At 39.6% G+C, this 20222-nt stretch overlaps 2 protein-coding genes across 6 annotated transcripts in view; one reads left to right on the top strand and one right to left on the bottom strand.

Annotated features, from left to right (window-relative positions):
* cdh22 (cadherin 22) overlaps nt 1-19779 on the top strand; it is a 499150-nt gene extending 479371 nt beyond the window's left edge. For all 3 annotated transcript variants that reach the window (XM_073954734.1, XM_073954733.1, XM_073954732.1), the window contains one exon: nt 18271-19779. In XM_073954734.1, coding sequence (XP_073810835.1) covers nt 18271-18785 — 515 coding nt within the window. In that variant the 3' untranslated portion in view covers nt 18786-19779. The remainder of the gene's footprint in view (nt 1-18270) is intronic.
* LOC101882673 (uncharacterized) lies at nt 7921-15256 on the bottom strand. Of its 3 annotated transcripts, none has more exons than XR_012408254.1 (3): nt 15076-15256; nt 8232-14870; nt 7921-8026 (listed from the first exon to the last, which is right to left on the bottom strand). XR_012408254.1 is itself a non-coding variant. In XM_073954704.1 (3 exons), the coding sequence occupies exons 2-3, from the start codon at nt 13152-13154 to the stop codon at nt 8788-8790; spliced, it is 4221 nt and encodes a 1406-aa protein (XP_073810805.1). In that variant the 5' UTR covers nt 13155-14870; nt 15076-15256; the 3' UTR covers nt 7921-8787. The 3 variants fall into 3 exon arrangements, 2 of the variants coding, with proteins under 2 accessions (XP_073810805.1, XP_021332996.1); XM_073954704.1 differs by having other exon boundaries at nt 7921-12961; nt 13108-14870; XM_021477321.3 differs by having other exon boundaries at nt 7921-14870.
* Nucleotides 19780-20222: the final 443 nt, after the last annotated feature.

The raw sequence follows: 20222 nt of genomic DNA, 5'->3' as shown, positions 1-20222 counted from the left end.
ACCAAAACAACATTTCAGATGTTTTATAATGTGCTCAGCCTGACGTTTTGTCCCTTCACACACATTTTAAGCATCACATGATCTCTTTTAACAAAATCACATGACCTTTTTTTAATGCGCATGTGAAGTGGTTACGAATTATTAGAAATTAAAAATCAAAGTTAATTTGTCTTTCTAGTCTGTACACTTTCATTTTATTAAGTAGAAAATAGAAAATAAATATTGTAAATGAATGTAATGTGATGCTATAATTTACATGTTTCCGATTGGCTACTTCTACTTCATACCTAATGAGGGGGAGGGGCTTGCTGCTCAAACAATACACAGACTCTGACGTGAAGCAGCAGCAGCTCCGTGTTTCCTGTGTTTTTATTAACATTATTGTCCCTCATCAGGTATGAAATATTGAAATCGTTATCAAAATGTGTTGAATATACATTAGAGATATGAAAGCAACAAGTGTCATCTATTAAATTAACCTGATAGTGAATATTAATATATATAAGAGTTCGTATTAACTGTATATATATACGCTCTGCACTGTAATTCCAACGGCAACAGTGATGATTTAAATGCCAACTGAAAAAACGGTCAAGTCAATGTATATTATATGTATCAACATAACAACTAACAAAGGGAATATTGTTACAAAAGTAATTATAAAGTCATAAAGTGCTATTATTTCCCATAGTTGGTTACAATGTATATATAAAGAGAGATATATGTGTAGGTCGGTTATATGCCTTTGTGTGTGTTATAGAATAATTAAACTGTGAATAGCCCCTTTCACACATACAGACCTTTCCGGAAAATTGCCGGCAATTTTCCGGAAAGGTTGTATGTGTGAACAGGTCCTTTTTGAAAATACCGGTAAATTCGTTCTGGCTATTTTCCGGAAAGAGAAGTTGTAACATTACCGGCAATTTGCTGGAATGCTGCGCTGTGTGAATGCAGAAGGAAGATTACCGTAATAAGCGCGTGCACGTCTAGAACCTGCTGACGTGAGACGTCTGCTTTAGCCAATCACAACAGTCAGACGCATTTACGTCCGCGCGGTTTGTGAGGATAAAAGCCTTTGAATATTTTTCCAGACACATTTAGCTGCTAGAAGTTAGTCAGATCACGTTTATATGTTCTTCTTAATGCCAACTGTGTAAATAATCATCGATGAGATGCTTATGATAAGCCGTTGTTTGTTTACCTTCAAGCTTTGCGTGCGCCTATGAGCGCCTGCACACGCACATTATGAACATCTCGACATGCGAAAGTGATCCTGCGAAAGTTGTTCACAATATTGATCATCCACAGAGTTTGTAATTTAGTCAAATGTTTACAAATACAAGCGCAGCCGTTTAAAGCTCATTTGTGGTGAATGATGTCAGAATTTACCGGTATTTTGGAATGGATGTGTGAATGCTCTTTTCCGGAAAATTTCCGTAACGTCCTCGCCTGTGTGAACAGCGCTTTTTATAATATACCGGTAAAGTCGTTCCGGAAATTTTCCGAATATTTACCGGTATCACTGTGTGAAAGGGACTAATAGTTTATTTAGGAAGAATCATATAATTACTTTATAGTAATTTATAACAGTAATGTGCAGGGAATATGTATGTGGTTATTTTGTGATATGTGTATATATATAATATCTGTGAAGATGTCTACATATGTTCTACAATGTGAAAGTATACTTTTAAGTGCATTCATTTAAAAAAAACAATACACAGACTCTGACGTGAAGCAGCAGCAGCTCCGTGTTTCCTGTGTTTTTATTAACATTATTGTCCCTCATCAGGCGGTGAGGGCGCTACACATGCTGGAGTTTGTGCGGTAAAAGTGTTTCCATCGCAGTTTATGCGCATCTTTTCTTATCGAATAAAAAGTTTATCCTACCCAGTTAGGCGCATACGTTTTTTATGCGCATTTTCAAAATTTATGCGCATCATGGCGCATCTGTTTTTTTTTTTTTTACTCGCCTTTCAACTATGGGCAACAGAGCATTCAGCCGCTCTGCTCCGCGGCTTTGGAACTCACTACCACCTGCCATCAGAAACAATAGCCCCTTTCACACAGTGATACCGGTTAATATCCGAAAAATTTCCGGAACGACTTTACCGGTATATTCAAAAAAGCGCTGTTCACACAGGCGAGGACGTTACGGAAATTTTCCAGAAAAGAGCATTCACACATACATTACAAAATACCGGTAAATTCTGACATCATTCACCACAAATGAGCTTTAAACGGCTGCGCTTGTATTTGTAAACATTTGACTAAATTACAAACTCTGTGGATGATCAATATTGTGAACAACTTTCGCAGGATCACTTTCGCATGTCGAGATGTTCATAATATGTGCGTGTGCAGGCGCTCATAGGCGCACGCAAAGCTTGAAGGTAAACAAACAACGGCTTATCATAAGCATCTCATCGATGATTATTTACACAGTTGGCATAAAGAAGAACATATAAACGTGATCTGACTAACTTCTAGCAGCTAAACGTGTCTGGAAAATTATTCAAAGGCTTTTATCCTCACAAACCGCGCGGACGTAAATGCGTCTGACTGTTGTGATTGGCTAAAGCAGACGTCTCACGTCAGCACGTTCTAGACGTGCACGCGCTTATTACGGGAATCTCCCTTCTGCATTCACACAGCGCAGCATTCCAGCAAATTGCCGGTAATGTTACAACTTCTCTTTCCGGAAAATAGCCAGAACGAATTTACCGGTATTTTCAAAAAGGACCTGTTCACACATACAGGTCTGTATGTGTGAAAGGGGCTAATGACTCCCTTACACTGTTCAAATCAAAACTCAAAACCCACTTATTTAAGCTATTGCTGTGTATATTTTATTATTTCTCTTGTTGTTTTATTATTCTTGTTGATTGTATGGTGTCCTTGAGTTGCTAGAAAGGAGCCTTTATATAAAATGTATTATTATTATTATCATAAAATAGGTGGATGGAAACATAGCTATTGGCAGTTTAACGTTCGCAGGCTGTTCACTAACATTCACAAGCTCACAGTCTGGGTTTAAGACTTTTTTTTTTTTTTTTTTGCTTTAAATCAAAGGTGTAATGTTGTAATTCTCATTAGCTACGTATCCATCCACCTATTTTTTATGTCTGAACAGGAGGTCTGCGCGGAAATAAATTAACGAATAAAATGCAGTTTGCAATTGATAACCTTGGTGTAATTTGAATGGGAACATGCCGACTAACAATATAGCTCTCCCGATTCCCGACATTATTTCAGAACAGTATATCTGTGATTTCCTCATTCTTATTGAGCATGCTGGATGCATGACCAGTGCTTTCTGCACATGCTTTGTATTCGCACAGTCTGTGTGTGCATCATTTGCATAACGGACCCCAGAGTGGGCTTTCTCAACATGAGAGAGCAAAGTGAAGATGCGTTGTCCTTCGGCTAATTCGAAAACGGTCAGTTTACTGTTAGGAAACCCACATCAGGCAAGTCTGATGTATGCGAGTATTTTTTATCCGTCATAGACACAAATGGAAAAAAAAAATGTACCCTTTGCGTGATGTGATAATAAAGAGTTTTACCCTTGAGCAGTCACAGGACTGAACCTTTAGGGCGGCATTCATGTCTCATAACAAAGGGACAAACAAAACTGATATTTAGCCCACAATCCCTGCACAACCTACAGTATTATCGGCTACCTCTCTCTTTTGGTAATAAATCTCAATTTGAGATTTTGGAAACCAGATCTATATTTAGCGAAAACAGTCGGATCAGGTAGAAAATTATTCTAAGCGGGCAGCTTCAAGAGTTTACACTTAGCTCACAATTTATACATAGCTTGTTTGGCGTGCTATCCCGGGAGAGAGCCCTGAGCTCAAAGGATCCTCAAGGCCAGGGCTCCCCCCTTTTCGCAGGGCGAGGGGAGATTGCGGTCATGAGGACATATGATGACTTGTTCAGGTGATGTAGTGCTGTCCCTATTCTTAGGGGTAAATTTTGAAGCCCGTCCCCTTAACCCTCGGTTGCAAGGGCTAAGGGGAAGGGGTAGGGGTACAAAAATAGAATTGGGATTGGGCCTAAGACTTTAGAAAAAAAGATTTAGGCTTATTTATCTATAATATAGAGCACATTTGGATGGTTGGAGGAAACAAGGAACCCGGGGGAAACCCACGCGGACACGGGGAGAACATGCAAATTCCGCACAGAAATACCAGATGGCCCAGCCAATGCCATCTGTATTCTTTCTGTGAGGCAACAGTGCTAGTCACTGGGCCACTATGCCGCCTATTCTGGATTAAGGGTGGAAGAAGAGGAGGGGAGGGGTTTCTTCCAGATGAAGATAGTTGTAGACAGGAAATAAGGATATATATATATATATATATATATATATATATATATATATATATATATATATATATATATATATATATATATATATATATATATATACAGTTGAAGTCAGAATTATTAGCCCCCTTCAATTTTTTTTCTTCTTTTTTAAATATTTTCCAAATCATGTTTAACAGAGCAAGGAAATTTTCACAGTATGTCTGATATTTTTTTTTTCTTCTTGAGAAAGTCTTATTTGTTTTATTTCAGCTAGAATAAAAGCAGTTTTGAATTTTTTATTAATCATTTTAGGGACAAAATTATTAGCCCCTTTAAGCTATATTTTTTCTCGATAATCTACAGAACAAACCACTGTTATACAATAACTTGCCTAATTCCCCTAACCTGCCTAGTTAACTTAATTAACCTAGTTCAGCCTTTAAATGTCACTTTAAGCTGTATAGAAGTGTCTTGAAAAATATCTAGTAAAATATTATTTACAGTCTTCATGGCAAAGATAAAGTAAATCAGTTATTAGAAATGAGTTATTAAAACTATTATGTTTAGAAATGTGCTGAAAAAAATCTTCTCTCCGTTAAACAGAAATTGGGGAAAAAATAAACAAGCGGTCTAATAATTTAGGGGGGCTAATAATTCTGACTTCAACTGTGTATATATATATATATATATAGTGACTTGGGATCCTTTGATTGGAGGATCATGATTAGCTAATGTGGACCAGCTGGGTCAATCATGAGCACATGCTCCTCTCGAAATTAGTTTAAATGAAACTTTACAAAGGCCAAATGTATGGTGGGAGCGGTCGGGTGTGGAATAAAACCTCACGGCAGCAGGACTAAAAAAAAAAAAAGTATTGCGCAGACCTCTGATCTAAAACATTTCAGTTACAAAAGCTCTTGCTAATTAATACAAGCCTTTTTTCTTGATTAAATCATTTTAGGTTCATTTTCAAGTGCATTTAAATATATATACGTTTTTTATTATGAAGCATTTTTGTCACATACCTCTATATTGAGCAATGCAAAAAATGTTTCAGAGATTTGTAGTACAACATATTCATCATTTTGAATCTTGCTTAGGCATGGATTGGTCAGTAGCATTTAAAGGCGGAGCTTAGTGAAGGTCAGTCGGCTGGCATATTCATGGTGATCTGGCAAGCGCTATATTTGTCATCCTGATGTCTTCATTCGCCAACAATGCATGATTGAGAAGAGAAGTGCAGAAAGGATTACACATAAATGAGAGTTTCACAAAGCTGCGCCGCGAGGTGGAGGCCAGATATGAATGAGGAATTAAACATGAACTGAAAAGGCAAACAATTGAGATGGATCATTTCATAAATTAATGAGTCAGAAAACAAAAGCCGCATCCCTCTCGATAAATCAATGAAGCCTTAATCTGTGCCGAGTTATGTTAATTAGTGTCTGCATTTGTGATTGCATAGCGTCGTTCGTACATCTGTCAGTGTTGTTTAAATAAACACAGAACCGGCAGAAAAACTCACTCATGTCACTGGATTTTTATTTGGTGACTGAAAAATTCAACCAATTACAATTTGTTAAACATTGATGCTTTGGTGAGGGAAAAATTTCTGACCTAATTCTGTCCATGAAACTATTTTCAGCCTCTTAAACGTGAAGACAAAAGCTGTGATTTAGCAAAGTGGGTTATTTTATTTAGGGGAGTTTTGAGATTGATAGTTTATAGTAACGTAAATGTACAAACCCAAGATCTTAAACTTATTAATTTAAACCCAAGATATTTAAATGGTTTACACCTCAAGCCAAGCAGCTACTTTCCTCAGTTATCAGATTCATGGTTTTCAGCTCCCACTGACCGGGAAAACATTTTGATTTCAGAAAATTACAAGTTTTGTTCATTTCAGACCATAATAAACCACCTAGCAACATTCTAGCACCCATCTAAAATGAATTGGCAACTGTTCAACATCCAAGCAACACGATTTTCCTTTATCATTTTACTGAATAAAATCTTGAGATAATGGCCCTGAAATAATAGAAACTCTGTTTAAATAGAAATAATAAACCCTGAAATAAGAGAAACTCTGGGTTTTCCGTTTTAAAATGGCAGGTTTGTCACTCTCGAGAAGCATAGTAAGGCCCAATCCCAATTCTACCCCTTAGCCCTTCCCCTTTCCCCTACCCCCTACCCCTCGTTTTGCACGCGCACCCCAAGGGGTAGGCGTGTCCCAATTCTCTTTATCTTGTAGGGCTGAGGGAAAGAGGTAAATCTTCGAACGAAGATTTTTCAGGACCACACTTGAAACCAAGGGGTAAGAAAATTTCCCAGAATGCACCAGCCACAACGGCAGTATTGCTGAACCCGGAAGTAAGGAGATCCACAAATTAGTATTTTTTGTCATTATTAGGAATTTTTACGACAAACAAACACGTTTTAATATATTCATAACCGCGTTCGTGTTTTACCGTCATGCTTTTAAAAAAAAAAAAGCGCTAAACAAAACGATAAATTTTGCGATCTATAATCCCTATCAGACACTCGATTACCCTGCCAGTAATGTCTAGTGGCTGGGAATGACCTTTTTACGGTGTCTGCTATAATGTTAATGTTGTTTTGGTGTGTTTACATTGATGAAAATGGCCACTGTGTAAATACACAGTACAGTTACGATCTTATTGCCACATTATATCATTATGATAACATACTATATGCCTTCAGTGATTTTCTGAAGATTAATACCAATAAATAACACAACTGGAATAACTACAGCAGTTGCGACCGTCTGATTCTCACATGAAGCAGGAGATCGTGAGGACATATGATGATGTGTGCCGGTGCTGTAGTGCTGTCCCAATTCTTAGGGGTAAATTTTGAAGCCCTTCCCCTTCACCCTCGGTTGTAAGGGCCGAGGGGATGGGGAAGGGGAAGGGTTAGGGGTACAAAAATAGAATCGTGATTGGGCCTAAGTCAACCTAACCTGGTCAGGAGCAGGTATTATTCTCTAAACTCAGAGTTTCTGCAGCTTCAGCTCTCCCGGGGGGTCGCTTGGTGATTTCCAAAAATCTATTTCATTTTATTAAACTATTAGAATGACCATATTTTATCAATAACCAACAGAAGAAAGAACATTGTAGGTAATAATTACATAAAAAAACAGCATGCAAATAAAAAGCCATAAGCCTTTCGATTTATTTATTTACTTTTTTTTTTTTTGTGTGTGACTACTAGGGTGATTACGTTATATCAAAAATACAGAAATTGTGTAGCAGATGCAGCACATTGACTTCATGGCAACAGGTTAAATTTTCTCACATCTTTACGCTGCAAAAAATGCTTTTCTTACTTAGATTTTTTGCCTTGTTTCTTGTCTAAATATCTAAAAACTCTTAAATCAAGTGAAATTTTCTAGACAAGCAAAACATATTGTCTTGTTTTAAGATATATTATGCCAAAATTAAGTGAGTTTTCCTTAAAACAAGTTAAATAATCTGCCAATGGGGTAAGCAAAATAATCTTATGTCAAAAGGAAAAACAAGATTATTATGCTTACCAGATTGGCAGATTATGTTGCTTGTTTTAAGGAAAAACTCTGTAACAGCCCGGTTGGAAAAATAAAAGGATTAAACTCATGCACTGATGTTGCACTGTCCTCCTTTGTGCCTTTATTGTTGCATTTGCCGTCCTTAAAGACTGTACAACACCGTAAGAGCTAAGAACAGATGAATAAACACAAATAGAAAAAATGTAATGAATAATAATTCACATAATAAGACAAAACAATAAACTTAGTGACAATATTATAAAGTATCTTCAAATATATGACTAATTTTACGATAAAATAGCAATTTAAATTATTAGCAAGCTAACAGATGCATCAAATTTTAGCAATATGTATAAAAAATGTCCTCATCTACCTTGTTCTCCCTTCCAACCAGGTGTTCAAACAATGAAGATGAACAGAACAAAAAACAAACTCAAATATGCATTAAATCTCTCCTAAATCAGTCCTTAAATGTAACATTAGCTCCGTGCATTTCTCTGTGCAAGCGATCGCTCTCTCCCTCGTGCTAGGCGCGCTTCTCCGATCTCCCTGCTTCCGTGATCTGCGCGCGCTCGCGCACCTGACCACTTCCGGCAAGCCGCGCGTCAAAATAAGGGTCTCTATAGGCTAAATAACTTAGTGCAAAGCGGAGTTCAAATAAATAACAAAAACACAACAATTTTTAAAGAAATAGAGAAGTAATTAAAAGCAGCATAAATAATTAACACTGAAACCTAACTTAAATAACTTGGGGTTATTTACACTCCCACCAATCATGAGTGATTATGACTTTTAACCTTTTAATCACGAATGATTTTAAATGAATTATAATTACTACTACTACTACTATAACCATTTAAGACTAGATGTAAACAACACTAAAACATATATTACTATGAACTGTTTACTCAAAGGATATGTCAGTATGTTCAGGCTGCCTCCATCAGCAGGACCAACTTCTGTACTGGACGTTCCACCACAGATGGTTTATGTGGACGTTTGCCATCCTTCCCCAGATTTCTGTCTCCGAACTGTATTTTCACTCTTCTCACCAATCCGTCCTTGTCAGTGACTGCCTCAATAATCCTTGCCAAGCGCCACTCATTCCTAGGCAGATCCACTGCCTTCTCCAAGACAATATCTCCTACTTGCATGTTCCTTCTTGGTGTATGCCAGCACTGTCTTGTTGTGATGTTAGACACATACTCCTTATGCCAACGTCCCCAGAATTGTTCCGCTAAGTATTGGACATGCCGCCATCTCTTACGGGCATACACATCTTCCCTGACAAATTTGCCAGGAGGTGGTAGGGCTTGAGTAGGTTTTAGAGTGAGGAGGTGATTAGGGGTTAGAGGTTCAGGGCTACTTGGGTCAGTTAGACTATCAACCGTGAGCGGACGACTGTTTACAATGGACATGGCCTCGTAAAAGAACGTTCGCAGAGAAGAGTCATCGAGCCTTCCAGATGACTGTGACAGGGTGGAGCGAAGAACACTTCTGACAGTTCTAATCTGTCTTTCCCAAACTCCGCCAGTGTGGCTTGAATGAGGTGCATTAAAAACAAAGTCGCACTGTTTTTCCGCTAAGAATGTTACCAGACGGTTGGTGTCAATCTCCTCCATAGCTTTGGTGAGCTCATTCCTGGCTCCAATGAAATTACTGCCTTGATCACACCTTATTTGATGGACTGCTCCTCTGATAGCGATGAAACAACGCAGGCCATTGATAAAGGCATCTGTGGACATGTCATCCAGCATCTCAATATGGATGGCTCTGCAACAGAAACAGGTAAAGAGAAGTCCATACCTCTTGTTTGACTTGCGACCTTTGCAGGTGATGAATGGACCGAAAACATCCATCCCGCTGTATGTGAATGGAGGGGATGGCTCTATGCGCTCTGAGGGTAAGTTAGCCATTTTTTGCTCTTCCGTAGGTCCACGTAACTTGCGACATCTCACACATTGTCGTACAAAGGAAGCTACAGTCCTGTTAACTCCCGTAATCCAGAATCCTCTTGATCTGATTTCATTTATAGTCATTCCCTTTCCTTGATGAGCCATCTTCTCATGACAATCAGCAATCAGGAGTTTTGTAAGTTGGTGCTCCTTCGGAAGTATCACTGGATACTTGACAGCATTAGGGATAGATGCCTCACAAAGTCTCCCTCCCACCTTCAGCAATCCATCTTGGTCGACAAAGGTGTCAAGATTGTATAGTCTGTTGCTGCGAGGTAGTTGTTTGCCCTTACGGAGTAAAGTTATCTCCTCTGCATATGTCTGCTTCTGTAAGTCCTTGATTATGATACATTGTGCATCGTTTCGTTCCGCCAATGTACTGTGATTATGTGACTTGTCTTTCCTGACACGACGTATTACACGTGCAACAGCTTGGATAGCTTTGGACCATGAGGACAACTTGGTGAGACGGTCTGACAAACATGAATACTGTACAGTTTGCGTGTTGAGTGACTGAACCTTCTTGACTTCAGGGTCGCCAATTGGAAGCTGCTTGCTGATTTCCATAGGTGGTGGTATTTGCTTTTCCCATAAAACTTTAGGTCCTCTAAACCAGTTGGAAGTGACAAGATTGTTAACACTTAGACCACGCGATGCGTAATCGGCTGGATTTTCATCTGAGCAAATGTACCGCCATTGTTGAGGAGTTGTGGTGCGGTGAATCCTTTGTACTCTATTTGCCACAAACGTGTGGAAACGGCGGGCTTCATTGTTTATGTAGCCTAACACCACTTGTGAGTCAGTCCAGAAAAACGCTTCTGCATCTGCCAGGTTCATTTCCTCCTTCAACATGTCATTCACTGCAACTGACACCACTGCGGCAGCCAATTCTAGCCGAGGAATTGTTGTGATCTTGAGTGGGGCCACTCTAGATTTTGCCATGAGCAACGAACAACTGATGTCACCTTGCTCGTTCTCGAGTCTGAGATATGAACACTGACCATATCCACTCATGCTGGCGTCTGAGAAGTGGTGAATCTCTCTCCTTATGATTCTCCCAAAGCCAGAAGGCACAATACAACGAGGCACTTCAATCTTTTCTAGGTTAACTAGATCTGCCTTCCAGTGTTCCCATGCTGATTGTAGATCAGCGGGTAAGTTATCATCCCAACCCATACCACTTCGGCACATTTCTTGCAGAATGGCCTTTCCTTTGAGTACAAAGGGGGCAAGAAAGCCTAAGGGATCAAACAATGATGCCACTATAGACAGTATCCCTCTACGGGTTGCTGGTTGGTCCTTAACAGTGATACGGAATTTAAAATTGTCTTGTTCCAGACTCCAGTAAATGCCCAAAGCTCTTTCCAAAGGCTGATCAGTGAGAGCAAGATCGACAGCTGTAACATCCACCGCACACTCTGAGGGTGGTATTGTCTTCAAGACTTCCTTGTCATTAGACACAAACTTGTGAAGCCTTAAGCTTCCCAGTGCACAAAGCTGACGAGCTTCTTCAGCCAATTTGATGGCCTTCTCTGTGCTTTCAATGCTGGAAACTCCATCATCCATGTAGAAATCTTGCATAATAAATTGCGAGCCCAGAGGATACAGACGTTCACCTTCTCTTGCAAGATGCTTCAGCCCATAGTTAGCGCATCCAGGGGACGATGAGGCTCCAAACAAATGCACTGTCATGCGGAAGGTTTGAGGCTGTGAATTGAAATCTCCATTTCTCCACCATAGAAATCGTAAATAATCACGATCCGCATGGTCTACATGAAATTGGTGGAACATTTTCTCCACGTCACACATTAGGGCTACAGGGTACTGTCTGAACCTCAAAAGGATGCCAGTTAAGCTGTTCATCAGATCTGGGCCAGTTAGAAGATGGTCGTTCAAGCTAGTTCCCTTGTATCTGGCTGAACAGTCAAAAACTATACGCAATTTCCCTGGCTTTTTCGAGTGGTACACTCCGTGATGTGGTATGTACCATCTTTCTCCTTCTCGTCCTTCCTCAAACACCTGTTCTGCATTACCCTTCTCTATTACTTCCTCCATGAATGTTACATAATGCTCTCTGTACTCCTGATCTCTCATTAATCTCCTCTTCAAATGTTGAAGTCTTATGACAGCTAGAGGTTTGTTATCTGGAAGATATGGTCTTTTCCTGAATGGCAGGGGCATTTCCAGATGACTATCCTTGTTCAATCTGATATTCTCTTCCAGCTTTCTCAGAAATATGATGTCCTCCTGAGACGTCACTTTTGTGTGCCCTTCTGTGTCCTTGAAATCAGATTCCAGCACTTTTATCACATCTGTGGGAGTTACTGCAGGTATTTCCTTGATAGACACTCTATGACACATGGCAGCACTACTTTGGGACTCAAAATGTGTTAAGGAAGGACCTATAATGCTCCACCCGAGGTCCGTGCGAACAGCATATGGTTCATTCTCCGTTCCAAGAATTACTTCTCGGGGCGCTAGCGCTCTGGAACAATTGTATCCTATCAATAGTCCAACCTCACAATTTTGAAGTGGGGGAATTTTGTCTGCTAGAGTGGCTAGATGTTTCCAATGACTTGCAGTCTCCATTGTAGGGATGTGTGCGTGATCCACAGGAATGCATTCTTTGGTGTATGCAGGGGGTAGATCTATAATCAGCGAGGAATTGAAACCTCTAACTCGAAGACCAGAAATCCTTTCACTTGACATCAAGGAGTCCTTTCCAACTAAAGTAGTGAGTTTAAGCGTCACGGAACAGGAGTCAACTTTAAGACTTTTGCATACTGCACATTCAATAAAGACTGAATCGCTTTGTGTGTCTAACAGAGCATAGACGAGCTTCTCAGAAACTGGGTCTTTATGTGTGGACAACCACACTGGCACAATCATAGAGGTGTTAACAGGCGTGCATCCAGATTCTACACTCAATGACATTGTCGCAACTCCTTCATGGACATTTTCTGGGCTCTGAGCAGAAGAAGACCTCACCTTTCTATTGAAGCTGTCGTCATGTAGGCAGGTAGGGTGTCTTCCCTTACAGGTGTTGCAGCAATGTCGGGAGCGGCAGTCCTTGGCACTGTGACCCAGCCTCAAACATCCATAGCACAATCTTGTATCCTTTACGAACTGTCTACGTTCTTCAAGAGACCTTGCAGAGAATTTAGAACACTCATGAATTTGATGTTCACCATTTTGACAGAACAGACATGGCTTATTGACCTTTCCAGTGGGCTTTGAATTATCATGCTGTGTGACAGTCTTTGTATGGAAGACATTAGCTTTAGGTTTACTGACCTTAAAATAATTTTTCTCTTTGTTAGGTTCTGAAACATGAAGGGCATGAAAGGATGTGACTGGATTACAGGCAACTTCAGCTTCAACAGACATGAAATGGGCGAATTCTTGAAAAGTTGGAAAATCTTGTGTTTCACTCAGCGTTTGTGTGGTTTGACGATTCCAGCGGGCAGCCGCCCAATCAGGGAGTTTGCTTACAAGCTTCCTATTCTCTTCGCAATCATTTAATATTTCCAGTCCCTTTACATGTGGCATTGCATCCTTACATGAGTTCAAGAAATCAGAGAAATTTCGAAGTCCTACCGAGTCCTTGGATTGAATTTTAGGCCAGCATGCAAGTTTCTCTCTGAATGCTCGTTGTATGATGAATGGCTGTCCGTAGCGATCTAGAAGCCTCTTCCACGCGTCCTTGTAAGCCTCCTCATCATTTCTGTAAAAGATACCATCTAGCACTTTCAGAGCAGGCCCAGTAACGTACTTCTTCAGGTAGTATAACTTGTCTCCTGAAGAGATATGTCTTTTATCAATGAGTGATTGAAATGAAGCCTTCCACTCTATGAAGTGAATGGGGTCGCCACTGAAAACTGTGGGCTCTGGCATAGGAAGTCTGTTTAGTGTTATGCTATCTTGGACAGCCTGCGCTAATTGAGACACATCAGCGTTGGGACTCTGTGATGAAATGTTAGGCGTTGGATTAACGGAGGATAAGTATACTGGTTTATGCGTGGGAGGGCTTACAGGTTGCTGCAGCCCTTCATCTTGATTAACAGTGTCAACAGTTTCTTCCTTGTCATACACCTCCAGTCTTGCTCTAGCTGCTCTTACCTCCTTCATCGCTTGGAGCCTTTCAAACTCGCCTTTTTGAGCCTCAAGTTCTTTTCTTTGCTTCTCTTCTAGAAGTCGTAATTTTTCTCTTTGCTCCCTTTCTTCTATTACAGTAGCATATTCTGCTTCCTTAGCTGCTAGCTCTGCTGCTGCCTCTATGCGTTTAGCCATTAGTATAGAATTCAGAGAAGGTTGACTAATAGGTGTACTGGATTTGGAGCTGATGCGTGAAACAGTAGAACCATAAACAGAGCGAGCGTAGTCTCGTTCAAGCAGCTCACGTAAATGCCCCTTTACGGTTTCATTGTCAAAGCCTCCATCTACCCCTGAGATCCTCTCGTATGCAATTTTTACTATATCCTTTGTAACAGCATCACAAGCATCAATTTTCCGTCTCATATCAGTGGGTGGAGTTACATAACTTCTAACCCTTATGTATGCATTCATCACACTGTCCTTTTCCCTTTCCAATGAGTCTATGAGTGATGCTAATTCACTCTCAGAAATGTCTAATTTCAACTGACTTCTTGCTTTCCGAGCCTCAGCCTTCCATTTTTCATATGCATGCATAAGCTTTCTTTCTGCTTTATGAGACTCCTCCCTTTGATATGCAAGCATCCTGTCTGTCTGAGTTCGTTCACGGGTAGAGCGACGTATATTTGTGTCTAATTCTTCAGATTGAACTTCTATTTCTTCATCAACTTCTTTGTTTTGAACATTATCAATTTGTTCGTTTACTTTTGCAGGAGTGCACAAATTGGAACCGTGATCCGTCATCATTTACATCAGCAAATAATGTCAGTGGGTGCAAGCTCTTACTGTAACAGCCCGGTTGGAAAAATAAAAGGATTAAACTCATGCACTGATGTTGCACTGTCCTCCTTTGTGCCTTTATTGTTGCATTTGCCGTCCTTAAAGACTGTACAACACCGTAAGAGCTAAGAACAGATGAATAAACACAAATAGAAAAAATGTAATGAATAATAATTCACATAATAAGACAAAACAATAAACTTAGTGACAATATTATAAAGTATCTTCAAATATATGACTAATTTTACGATAAAATAGCAATTTAAATTATTAGCAAGCTAACAGATGCATCAAATTTTAGCAATATGTATAAAAAATGTCCTCATCTACCTTGTTCTCCCTTCCAACCAGGTGTTCAAACAATGAAGATGAACAGAACAAAAAACAAACTCAAATATGCATTAAATCTCTCCTAAATCAGTCCTTAAATGTAACATTAGCTCCGTGCATTTCTCTGTGCAAGCGATCGCTCTCTCCCTCGTGCTAGGCGCGCTTCTCCGATCTCCCTGCTTCCGTGATCTGCGCGCGCTCGCGCACCTGACCACTTCCGGCAAGCCGCGCGTCAAAATAAGGGTCTCTATAGGCTAAATAACTTAGTGCAAAGCGGAGTTCAAATAAATAACAAAAACACAACAATTTTTAAAGAAATAGAGAAGTAATTAAAAGCAGCATAAATAATTAACACTGAAACCTAACTTAAATAACTTGGGGTTATTTACAAACTCACTTAATATTGGCATATTATTTCTGAAACTAAGACAATATGTTTTGCTTGCCTAGAAAATGCTTCTTGATATAAGAATTTTTAGATATTTGGACTAGAAACAAGACAAAAAATCTAAGCAAGAAAAGCATTTTTTGCAGTGTACGGCACTTTATGGCACACAAAAGATGAACAGACTTGGGCCTATTGTGTGCGCCGTTGTGTGTGAGGTTTATATATTTATAACCATCTAAAAGGATATTGGGGTTCCAAGTCACTGGCATTGTTATTTTAGGGGGTCACGGGCTAAAAAGTTTGGGAACCCTTGCTTTAATTGACCTAACTCAGATCAGCTATTCTAAAACCGAACACTTATTAATCTCTCGGTAAGTCGGTAAGTTTAAACCCTGAGTTGGTTGAACCTACTTTCTGAAACAGGCCCAACATCCCAGACAGTTTTCTTCATTTCAGATTCTATTAAACAACCTAGCAACACGCTATTAACCACCCTAAATGCCCTGGTAACTGTCCGGTTATGATTTTCAGTCTACACAATATAGAATCTGAATAAATTCTAGAGACAGGGATATCACACAGACTCATTTCATTCTAGATTGCTAACAAACCACCTAGCAGCACCCTAGGAACCACTAACACCATATTCACACGGGCCTTCAGCATCAACGCTTGACTGAAGATATGTCTGAAGTTGGGGCTGAAGCGATCGTCATAGCAGTGTCAGCCAATGAAATTCAGTCAATAGGCCACTGTCTAGCTGGTGTATTTGCATACAGCGATCTGATTGGCTGATGCTTCTGTTGGCGCTTGAAAAGTTGAGCTAGTCCCAACTTCTGCAGCAAGCAACGCCTCTGAAGCGCCACTGACGGATCCACAATGCAGTTCTGCAAATCCTGACGTCACCCATTCAAAGTGAATGAGAAGCGTTGACGCTGATGCCCCGTGTGAATGGGGCGTAAGAAAGACCAAGCAACTACATAGCAACATTTAAACAATCAGTCATCTGCATATCCAAACACAACTTATTGTTGTGCAAACATCAGTGTGTTTAGCTGTAGTTTTAATGCGGTGTCATGTTCACACTATCATTGTGTTTTATGGTGATGATGTAGACTGAAGTACACACTGTATTCTTTCTATTGTCTGCTTACTGCTGGACAATACATCGACGTTTAATTAAATCCGCTGTCATGGTTTGGCCCTCCATCACACAGCTCACATATTACAAACAATAAGCATGCATATTCATTGTCGAATTATGAAATATTATAATATATATGCACTGCAATACGAATAACAAGTTTGCAAACATCAACTCAAATAGATTTTAGTTCACATGCCAGTCCTGTTGACAACTAAAAGCTGTTTTAATTTTTAAAGTATCTGCTCTCTAACAAATAACATTAATACTCATTGTTAAATTATGAAATATTATAATATACACTCATCGGCCACTTTATTAGGTACAACTGCTTGTTAATGTAAATCTCTAATCAGCCAATCGCATGGCAACAACTCAATGCAGTTACACATGTAGACATGGTCAAGACAATCTGCTAAAGTTTAAACGGAGCATCAGAATGGGGAAGAGAGAGGATTTAAGAGGCTTTGAATGTGGCATGGTTGTTGGTTTCAGACGGGCTGCTCTGAGAATTTCAGATACTGCAGATCTACTGGGATTTTCATGCAAAAAAAAAAAAAAAGGTTTATAGAGAATGGTCTGACAAAGAGGAAATATCCAGTATGGGGCAGCTTTTTGAATCTACGTATGCCCCGGAGGATAAAGGCAGTTCTGAAGGCAAAAGGGAGTCCAGCCCAGTACTAGTAAGGTGTACCTAATAAAGTGGCCGATAAGTGTGAATGTAAATCGCCATTCAGAGCTGGATTTTTTTGTATCATTGCTCAAGTCTCCAGTGCCACACAATCATTAAGAAATCCTTCCTATGTGATGTTTTGGTAATCAAGAAACATTTTAAAATTTATTTCATCACAACTGATTTTTATGGAAATCCTGTTTATTTATTTATTTTTTTTAGAAATAGTATAGAAAGTTTAAAAGAAAAGCATTTATTTGAAAGATACTTATTTTGAGACGTAAATATATGTATAATTTTATGATCAATTAAATGCATTCTTTCTGAATGAAAAATACATTTTGAAATATTAATATTAATAATAATTTATACTGTAAAAAATAAGCAGTAAGCTGTATTTTTAAGCAGTATTTAAAAATGATGAACTGAACTAAAATGTAAACATTATAAACAAATTTTAATTTTATTTTTTTTAATTATGTTTTTATAAAACATATTATCACTAATAATCTAAATAAAACACGCATAAATAATAAATATATAAATGATGCACTAGTAAATAATATTCAATCATTCATTTTCTTGTCGGCTTAGTCCCTTTATTAATCCGGGGTCACCACAGTAGAATGAACCGCCAACTTATCCAGCAAGTTTTTACGCAGCCCATGCCCTTCCAGCCGCAACCCATCTCTGGGAAACATCCACACACACTCATTCACACACACACTCATACAATACGGAAAATTTAGCCTAACCAATTCACCTGTACCGCATGTCTTTGGACTGTGGGGAAAACCGTAGCACGCGGAGGAAACCCACGCGAACGCAGGGAGAACATGCAAACTCCACACAGCTGAGGCTCGAACCAGAGACCTTCTTGCTGTGAGGCAACACTACCTACTGCGCCACCTGTTAAACATCATTTGAGTAAATAATTTTGAGCTCAACTCTACACTTTACTTACTTCTGTCTGTCTGTTTGCTCCTACAGTTCTGGTGCTGCTAATCTTAACCCTCAAACGCCACCGGAAGGGTCAGCGGATGTCCGAGGATGAAGAAGACATGCGGGACAACGTCATCAAATATAACGATGAGGGCGGCGGTGAGCAGGACACGCAAGCCTACGACATGAGCGCCCTCCGCAGCCTCTACGACTTCCCCGAGGTCAAAAACTCCGATTCGGGCCCAGACCTGCGCTCCGTCCCGCAGTGGATTCAGAACAGAGTGATGGGGGACGGCGGACCGGCAGACTTCTCGCTTTTTAAAGGCTACATCCGCAAGAAGGTGGAGCAAGCAGATGCGGATCTATCAGTGCCGCCGTACGACTCCTTCCAGACTTACGCTTTCGAGGGCAGCAGTTCGCCGGCGCTATCCTTGAGCTCCATCCGCACGCTTTCTACCACCTCAGAGCAGGATTTTTCATATCTAAGCGACTGGGGGCCAAGATTCAGGCAACTGGCTGGATATTACGCCCCCCCAGCCCAAGTAGAGGAAGAGGGATCCTAGCATCATCTCGATCTGCATCCGTTAAACAAAATGGAGTTGTTTTTTTTTCCTCCCTGCAACAGCAGCAGCTTCTTATTTGTTTGTTTCTGGTGAGGTTTTCTGAATCCCTAGCAGTCAGTTTGGGGAGTTTTAATGTCACCCGTTTTTGGACTTCCTTAAATGACTTCTTGTCTTGTAGGAAACGTTATAGGACAAGTATACTGTATTGAAGGAGAAGAGCAGTGGTGTGGGCAGTCCTCCAATATCTGTCAGCGAGAGCTGGAGAAACGGGGCTGTGCCATACGCACCTCATTCTTCACCTTTTGTGTCATTTTGTTTGGCCATCTGTGGAAATAAATAAGGATTTGGATCATTACAAAGGCAACTGAAATGGCTAAACGTTCAAGGAAAAACGTATAATCTGTATTTATTTAAAGACATAAATGGACCAGAAGAAAGTTCTACTATTTATGTATTTATTGCTTTCTATTTATTTATTTATTCATCCTGACAATGGACTAAAGTACGCAAACAAATCGGACAATTTCTTTTGGATGAATATTGTCAGGGTGACCTAATGAAGACTAACAAAAAACGAGGATGACTGAAGACAAGAATGAGTTGGGGTGGGTTTGTTGGAGACAGTAAATTAGTCTTGAGAATATTTGTATTTATTTTTTAGAAACTTTTTTGTAAAATACAAGCTGGTGGATAAAACTTGCGGATATATTGGGGTGAATCTCACTAAAACAAGTCCAGATCATGCTTCACTCCTGAAATCGACAGAATATGAATTAAGAGATTTTATTTTTATAGCATGAAGCCTCGGTTAAGGAGTTTATAATGTGTTGTCCCATTATTTTAACGCAACACCGTTTTCAACTCAAAAACTGAAAACTCTGGGCCCTATCATACACCCGGCGCAATGTGGCGCCACAATTGTTGTTTGGTAGTTTCAGCTTGGCGCAAGAGTGGTTTTGAGGCGTTGCGCTACGCTGTTTAAATAGCAAATGCATTTGTGCTCATATGTGCGCCCATAGGCGTTCTGGTCTAAAAAGGAAGGTGTTCTGAGGCGCACTGCTGGCCCGTTGCTATTTTGAGAAACTATAATAGATTTTTCTATTGACCAAAACAAACCCGGTCTAAAGTCCATCGCAGAGTGCATTAGTTATGCGTCTCACTTACACACTGCTTAATACACACAAGATGTAGAGCAATACGCAAATATCTTTACATATGAAAAAGAATTCAAATAATAAGGATGTATAGGATATAATAAGAATACTAAGAATAATAAGAATATAAATATAAAGTATTAAAATATTACAAAACATATTATTTTCTAGCCTACATAAATATTAAAACCACAGTTTTTTGCCTTCATCTCGGAGGCTTTTTCAGTTCATTCATAACAATTTGCTTTTGTATAATGTTATTATTATTAGCAGTATTATTTAT

This window comes from Danio rerio, chromosome 6 (genome assembly GCF_049306965.1).
Source record: "Danio rerio strain Tuebingen ecotype United States chromosome 6, GRCz12tu, whole genome shotgun sequence".
NCBI classification, from domain to species: domain Eukaryota; kingdom Metazoa; phylum Chordata; class Actinopteri; order Cypriniformes; family Danionidae; genus Danio; species Danio rerio.
The sequence above is the reverse complement of the archived record's forward strand: the minus strand, read 5'-3'. Positions and strand labels throughout refer to the sequence as shown.

Bases quoted from the DNA above. Each gene is read 5' to 3' on its own strand.
- LOC101882673 (XM_021477321.3), bottom strand. From the start codon at position 14,712: ATGATGACGGATCACGGTTCCAATTTGTGCACTCCTGCAAAAGTAAAC.